The 8,657-nt window shown below is 37.5% G+C and overlaps 1 protein-coding gene across 1 annotated transcript; it reads left to right on the plus strand.

Annotated features, from left to right (window-relative positions):
- The first annotated feature begins 2,843 nt into the window (after positions 1–2,843).
- LOC148132308 (olfactory receptor 13H1-like) lies at positions 2,844–3,785 on the plus strand. The gene has a single exon (XM_087953934.1). It carries the CDS (start codon positions 2,844–2,846, stop codon positions 3,783–3,785), a length of 942 nt encoding a protein of 313 aa, XP_087810060.1.
- Positions 3,786–8,657: the final 4,872 nt, after the last annotated feature.

Below are 8,657 nucleotides of genomic sequence, written 5' to 3' on the forward strand. Positions count from 1 at the left end.
GTGTCCTTTCAAATCTTAAAGTAAAGAAAAAATTCTCACCAAACCATCATGACCATTATTTCATTCTTCTCCCTGCATCCCCATTTGTGTGAGAAAAATGTGCTGAACCACTAGGCGCGAAGTCCAAGCTTTATATATCAACATCCTCCTCCTCTTGTAATGATCCCATAATCCCTTGAGGGATGGAGTCTGGGCAACTAGTGCCCTTCCTGTTGCCAATGTAGAGTTTTATTCAGCAGATATATTCTCAACACCCAGAGAGAGAAATACCTGCTTCTACCTAGGATCGAACTCACAGCCTCCTGATTGTGAAGCAAGAGCACCACCTCTAGGCCACTGCATCATTCAAGTCCTGTCTATCTATCTATCTATCTATCTATCTATCTATCTATCTATCTATCTATCTTCATCAATTGCAGCATTCTCAAACTCTCCCCAGTTAAAATGGGATGCCAGTTATAATAACAACTACTCAGTTGGAATTTACCCTAAATAATGCCAAATACCCTATGTTATAATATGTATAAGTGGATACATGATAGATAGATGGATGGACAGATGGACGGACGGATGGACGGATGGATGGACAGACTGTGTGTGTATGCGTGTGTGTGTGTGTGTGTGTGTGTTAGTCTGAAAAAGTGCTGCTCCGATTTCTTCTGGTTTTTTGGCCAGATCAGAGTTTTTCAAACTTGGCAACTTTAAGATGTGCGTACTTCAGCTCCCAGAATTCCTCAATCAAATCTCCTTGAATATTTTTTTGACTTAGGATAAATGACAAAGTACTATGCAGTTTCTTTATTAAAGCAAAAATAATCTTAGTTTCACGCTATTCCCAAGATTGATGTGAAGGTGTAATTGATGTGTGATCTGTGCATTTTGTCTTGACCACTAGTAGATTGGCAAGGTTGGCATGTAACAGAGAAATGGATGTATGCTTTACTGAGAGACATGGGATTATTCTTTTCATAAAATAAAATTATTGGAATAAGTGCACCTATCTTGTACAATTGATTAGCCTTATTGTTCTTTTCTTGCAAGTTCTTTGAAAACCTAATTGGTTCTATATAATTTTGTTTGAAGCTGCAACTGCAATGTTGGGTGTTAATTTTATTTTCAAGGCAAATACAACAGGCAAAAGCAATGTTTTGATGTGATGCCACAATCCTCTATGTTTGATATCGGTATCTTGTACTTTTTAGCTTTCACCAATTTGGTACCCTCAAGGTGGCTTTGACTGTTACACCATTATCTTCAATCCATTATTCCAGGAAGGATAACTCATACATTGAATAACCCTGCAGATACAAATTGTTGGTGTATATGCTTGTAAAGTTTGCTCTCTGCTCTCTTTGGTGAAGAATCTCTGAAGAATCTCTGAAGATGAACCATCCAAATCCCCAAAGGCAGTTCACATCTTCTGATATAACGTCATATCATATCTCCAGAGACAGTATAAATGTTTGAGGAAGAAAGTGACAACTTTTATTTGAAGTGTTAAATTGCTATAGTGAACTGATCTTTTCCCAGATGATATCAGTAGATAGCAGTTAGTAGACCGAATCTGTACAAAAACCAATCATTTTCAGGATATATTATATCATGCTGGAAGGACTTTCTGAAAGGTAGTAATGTATGCTGAAAATTTTTAAAAATAATCATCATATGAATCCGATAGGAGTAATGAAGCGGATATTAAGAGCATTTCTTTTTTGGTGTTTACTTTTTTCAACATTTGTGGTATGTTCACAGGTATTCATTATGAATTTTCAGAGTTGAGATTTATTTAGATAATAATCATACATATATATAAATAAACATTTAAAAATATATAGCAAGAAAACTGCTAATATTAAAGATAAAAAAATTGTAAAATGATTTTTGTGTTCCATCTCCCCAGGATTTTATCATTCAAAATTGATCCCCAAAGTGTTATTGTCTTAGTAGTATATTAGTATTATATTAATACTTCCATTGTATTTGCTTTATTAATATTTGTTTTGTAAGACTGCCTTTAGGGCATTTTAGGTTATCAGGATAAAAAAAGGAAAATACTAAAATAAGAAACTACCTATTGTTCAACAAGATTAATTTTAAGGGGCACGTAAGACATTTTAAAAATCCATTAAATCTTGAAAAAAAGGTATGTGAAAAAGAGATTTTATTTGTGATTGTACTGTAAAATTCAACGAGGTGAAAAAATGCTACTTATGGAGGTTTCTTAGAGGTCCATATATCCTACAATGAAATAGTATATGAATGAATCAGTGTAAATAAGACAAATGAATAAATTAAAGGAAAGAATTAAAATGGATTTGTCTATTTCATTTAAATTGCACTAAGAACCATAGTTCTTTGCTATGTTTTAAATTATTTGAAACTTTTATCACACAGCATTGAAAAATATGGTTTTAGAAGCAAAATTTAAAGAGCTCTGGTGACATTGCTAAAACTTTAGGGAAATCTCAGCTTGCCCTCCCATGGACGATAGTTGCTTGATACCATTTTGCCTTCTTCCAATTATCTGGGGGTCTTCTTAAATACAAAAGAAAAAGTGGTGTGAAATAGAAAAAAAGCATGGGCTTCTGTTTTAAAAAGAACAAGAAAAAATATTCCAGAGAAATTTGAATGGGGGAAGAAAATATGTAGAAGGCTTGCATATTTTATTTTTTCCCTCCTCATCATATTTTTCTCTGAATCGTATCTTCCCAGAGATTCATCTCTTAAAAGCAGCTCTTCCATTCTTATAACCCATGTTTGTGTTCATCATTTAATCAGCAGTCCAAAACAGCTTACAATAATTTTATCATGTTCTGAAAACTGATTTTACTTTTACAGGAAACATGGAAAAATGGGGAAATGGGACCACAGTGACCGAATTTGTGCTTCTTGGGCTCTCTAAAAACTTCAAAGTTCGTGCTGGATTGTTTGTCCTCTTCTTGGTTATCTATCTCATTGCTGTAGCCGGCAATGGCCTCATATTGATGCTGATTATCGTAGACTCCCACCTCCACACACCCATGTATTTTTTCCTTAGCAATCTCTCCTTTATTGACATCAGTTACATCACCACCTCTGTCCCACAGATGCTGGTCCACTGCTTCATGGACAGGCCCACTATCCCACTACGCAGATGTTTTGCTCAGATGTGTAGTGCTCTCCTTTTAGCTCTGGTGGAGTGTCTTTTGTTAGCTGTGATGGCTTATGACCGCTTTGTGGCAATATGCTATCCTCTGCGCTACAACCTGATCATGAGTCGCAATTTATGCATCCAGTTGGCTGCGAGTGTGTGGGTCAGTGGCTTCCTTTTGACTATTATACCCTTTTTCACCATGCAGGCAACTTTGTGTGGGCCAAACGTGGTGAATCATTTCAAGTGTGAACTGCAGGCAGTGTTGAAACTAGCTTGCTCTGACACCCATGCTAATGGAATTACCATGATAATTACCAGTGTCTTCACCCTAGCATTACCCTTCTTCTTTATCCTGGTGACCTATGGCCGTATAGGATGCACTGTTTTGCATATCCATTCAACACAAGGTCGGAGCAAAGCCTTGTCCACCTGTGGATCTCATCTCACTGTAGTGAGCATTTATTATGGCACCATCCTGGCCATGTATCTGAGGCCTCAGGCCAAGACATTCTCCAATAGGGAAAAAGTAGTGGCAGTCTTTTATGGTGTTGTGATCCCCATGTTAAACCCCATCATTTACAGCCTGAGGAACAGGGATGTGAAGGGAGCCTTCTGCAGACTGGCTGGGAAGAAAGTAGAGGAACCAGGTTGATAGATCTTCCATAAGCAAGCCTTATTGTGAGGTTTTGTCATTCAAGAGAGGATTTTATGTAGTGTCATTTTCTAAACATTATCCTATGTCACCTCTGCCCCTCTTTGTCCATGCTAGCTAAGGCTGATGAGTATGAAATCACTAAAGAATTGAACTGAATGCAACCAAAACAGTCATGGAATTTTTTAAAATGTATGATAACTGCAGCAATACTGTTACAAGCTCAAAGGTGGAAGGGTTGACACTACCCACAAAGGAAGAATGGCTGGTGAAGATGGTGGAAGTTGGCTAAATTAATCTCTGATTAGTGGAAAAACAATATAAGTGCCTCGAAACCTCTCTTAGATCTTTTGCATGATTTGTGATTTTGATGATTGGAAAATCTGGATAATAGAAATAAGTGAGATTTTTTTGTAATTATAATTAATATTGCAGTTATACTTATATTTGTGGCAGAAGAAATTGGAAGCCTCTATTTCTTTTGCTTCTCTCTTTTTGTATTTTTTCTTTTCTATTTATTCTTCCTTCCTTCGCTTCTATTACTGTTTATTCATTTGTGATAATGTTTATATTCTCTCTCTCTCTCTCTCTCTCTCTCTCTCTCTCTGTGTGTGTGTGTGTGTGTGTGTGTGTATGTGCATTTCATGTAAATAATACATAATAAATAATGCAACAACAATGAGAGTATATTGTTGGAGTTGTTAGAGTCACCTCAGTAATTTAATATCTTCCCCTCCTCACCCCAGCAATTTCAATTATGGTCTGACCAAGGAAAACCGTTCTGTGATTCTGATCTGATGCAAGTAAAGAGGCAACTGAGCATTTATTTTATTTTTTTTGGTTAGAGGGGGTTTATAAAAAATAAGAGATCTTAAAAAAAACTAGGAACAGTGAAGTGTGCCATTTTAAAGAATTGTTACTACATGGAATATTATTTCCTAAAAAGTCACCGAGGTCTTAAGAAGATAAAAGAAAAATGTCTAAATAGCTTACTAGAGGTTGGACTAAAATAGAACATAAATGCAGAAATACTTCTTTGTTTATTTAATAAACAACCCCTATGTAATTAAATTATAGAGGAAGTTTGGTTGATGTACTGCTTTTAAGAGAAACTACTTATTGCATTTCATATTTTGTGTTCATAGCATCATCCTGTTAAATAAAATTTAAATTACTTGTATACATGTGTCTGCTTTTTAATGTGAATGTGTTTTTCTGATTTATTAGAGCTTTATTCACACAATCTTTGGGACTAGTCAATCTCCCCCAAACATTTTCCCTGCTGTTTCTACTTATCTACTTTAGACATTATAACCTAAAATGAAAAGGAAGACCCATGTTCCCATATATAGCATTTCACCACAGAGTTACATTTTATAAAAGAAATTGGTCTCTTAGAAATAATAATAATAATAGGTGCTGTTTAAGATGCGACATGGATTTTTTTGAATCCCACTTCCCATCTTATGTCCTTGACCGGCAGCTATTATCTCCACAGTCTTAGTTAAATGTGAAGATGATCTTCGGACAAGAAGACCTTTTGAAACCTAGAATTGTTCTGGCTTATCCAGGATATATGGCATCTGTGACTTCACATAGCATTATGGATATATAATTAGACTACTGTTTGCTTGCTTGTTTGACACATTTATTTGGCCATATTTACATTTGATCACGCTATTATTAGCATTTGTGATATAACACACAAAACTCTTCTGGGGCTAAAACCTGGAATAGCATTATATAGTTGCTGTCATGCCTCTGTCGGAATCCGAATCCGAGGAGGAAGATGAACAGCTGACAGGGAGTGGGAGTGTGGCTCCGTTGGCTGTGGAGGAAACTGGGGAAGGGCAAAGTCCGGCTGGTCAGGGTATGGGAGAGGTAGAACAAGGGAGAGGGAGTTCAGAGGGAGACCCAGGCCCACCCCCTCTTCATCCTAGGGCAAGCAGGGAGGAATAGAGAAGAGAGCAATGTGGGTTGCGAAGCTTATGTGGGAGGAAAGCGCCCTCATTTCCTTCATTAGACACACCTGGGAAGAGAGTTGAAAAGAGATGCAAGCTGAGAGCAGTGTTTTCTGGGAACAAATGTGAGTTTATCTTGTGTTGACCGTGGTTATTGCGTTCCTGGAATCCTCCCAACGGGGTTGATTTACTGCTGTTCCTTCACGTCTGGAATTCCTTCTGTTGCCCTGCCAGATTAACTACCTCATCTTCCCTTGAATTGGACTTATAGTTAAAGTTTTTGTTGACAACGTTTTGGACTTGAATCTCTGCAGACAAAGGCTGTTCCTGGGAGAGTTTTTCTCCAGACCAGAAGGTAACCAGGACACTGGGGGCAGAGTTGGAGCTAATAAAGGGACTCCTACTTATTATTTGACTGTATTGCCTTTGTGCCATGCCCCGGGTCATCACAATTGTATTGAGCTCTTGGAGGACTCAAAGGGCTTAAGGTCGGGCTTAAGTGGTAACTCAGCTACCAACAACAAATTAATGAATGAAAATTCATTTGAATGGATTTGCCTTTGGTTGATTAACATCAGATTCTGTTTTATGCAAAATCAATCAGCAGCTTACAATTAATAGAAATGTATTTTCTAAACTACAGTAATCTGATTACAATTCCCTTAACAGTTGTTTCAAATCTGACTTTCCTTTCAACAATTATTTCATATCTCCTTAGGACTGCAATTTCTCAGTCATAGTTCTAATTCCAGGTGAATACAGAGGCAAAAAGTTCTTTGTTTTAATTCAATTATATTCAAGCCAATTTTGCAACAAAGAAACTAGACTTGACTATAAGTCTTATCATCCCCAGCACATCTTGTACTTTGAATAAACTTACAAACTTTTTAATTATATTTTGTAACTTGGCTGGTACACAATGATGTATATGCTTGTAATATTTGTTTTATTTATTTTTTAATTGATTTGATTTGTCAATTGCTTACAAGATAATAGGTATAATTATAAACATAGTTATGACTACATGGATACATATAAGAGAAATACAAGAAACAAAGGCCAGGGACGGTAGGCACCTTGGTGCGCTTATGCACGCCCCCTACAGACCTCTTCGGAAAGGGCTGAGGTCAATAGTAGATAGTCTAAGGTTAAAGTTTTTGGGGTTTGGGGAAGAGTATAGGTAGAGTATTCCAGACATTGACCACTCTGTTGCTGAAGTCGTATTTCCTGCAATCAAGTTTGGTGCAGTTAACCATGAGTTTGTATCTATTGTGTGCTCTTGTATTGTTATGGTTGAAGCTGAAGTATTCATTGACAGGTAGGACATTGCAATGTATGATTTTATATACTATACTTAGATTGGACCAAAGGCGGCATAGTTCTATGTTTTCTAGGTCTAGAATTTCAAGTCTGGTGGCATAAGGTATTCTGCAACAAGTAGAGGAGTGGAGAACTCTTCTTGTGAAATATTTCTGGACTTTCTCAACTGTGTTAATATCAGATACGTAATGTGGGTTCCATACTGATGAGCTGTATTCAAATATTGGTCTATGTTTCTTTGGTGAATAATCTCAGGAGGTGACCATCCAAGCCCCCAAAGGCACCTCACATCTTCAGTTATGACATCGTGAATCTGAATATCTCCAGAGACAATATACACATTGGAGCAGTGGTGGGTTTCCATTAGACCCAGGAGATGTCATGGATTGAGTAAAATGCGGTGAAACTCACTTAACAATGCTCTTCCTTAGCAACCAAAATTTTGGGCTCAGTTGTGGTCATAAGTGAAGGACTATCTCTGCCTTCCTCTGCATGGCAGCCTGGTCCTAATAAACTCCTCTGCCAATTTTCCTCTCTGTTAGAGGCACTGTAAGGTCTGGCTGTACACTTAAGCCAAAAATGAACCAAAATAAAGACTTAAACGGAGGCTTGCAAATCAAAGAAAGATCTGGGAAAAAGTTCCTAGCATATCACAAGAGACATGGGAGGAAAATTCTACAAAATACAGAAAAATGCCCTGTACCTTTAAGATTCTTAGAAGTGGAGTAACTGCATTGTAAAACCCTCTAACTTAGATTTACATCTTTCCTATAAAAGACAAATCTCTCTCTGTTTACCTTTCATTATCTCTTCTCCTATTGTCCATCTAATTGATCACAATTGACCACTTAAGGAGGCCATTAACAGCACACTTCAAAGGTGTGGATTCATCCGAATGGATTCCCAGAGAGGTACATTTCATTCCCAGGGGGTGATGCTGGGGTGAAATGTATCAATCCAGGAAAACAGATGGATTCAGATCGATTTAGATGGGACAATCGTGTGTCTTAATAGGAGAGGGGTGTTACTGATTGCAGACATGTGTTTGTAATTGTTTTACAACAAGTGAAAGGTTAAGGAAATCTTTTTTACAACAGTGAGATAACAAATGCCTATAGAGTAACTCTGTACTTAATGCTATAATATATTTTACTACATTTCTTTATTTATTAATATCCCCTTCAGCACCAAAATAATCCAGATTCCAGATGATATAAGGTCTCTGGCTGGAGCAGGGGGTTGGACTAGATGGCCCCCAAGGTTCCTTCTAACTCTGCTGTTCTATGATTCTGTAAGGATCTCCTGCTGGAGCAGGGGATTGGACTACAACAGGGGTATTAAAACTTGACAGCTTTAAGACTTGTGGGCTTCAACTCCCAGAATTCCTCCTCCAGTAATGTTAGCTCAGGAATTCTGGGAGTTGAAGTCCACAAGTCTCAAACTTGCCAAGTTTGACTAGAAGATTACCTCTGAGATCCCTTCCAGCCCTAGATTGCTGTGCTGTTTCAAAGAGTCTTCTGAAGCCAGGGTTTGTGTCCTTCCTTCCTCTCCTTTTTTTCTGTCTCCCTCCCTCCTTCCATCTATCTATCCA

This window comes from Notechis scutatus, chromosome 2, assembly GCF_049901735.1.
Source record: "Notechis scutatus isolate UNSWTSFEM ecotype Mainland chromosome 2, rNotScu1.2, whole genome shotgun sequence".
NCBI lineage: Eukaryota > Metazoa > Chordata > Lepidosauria > Squamata > Elapidae > Notechis > Notechis scutatus.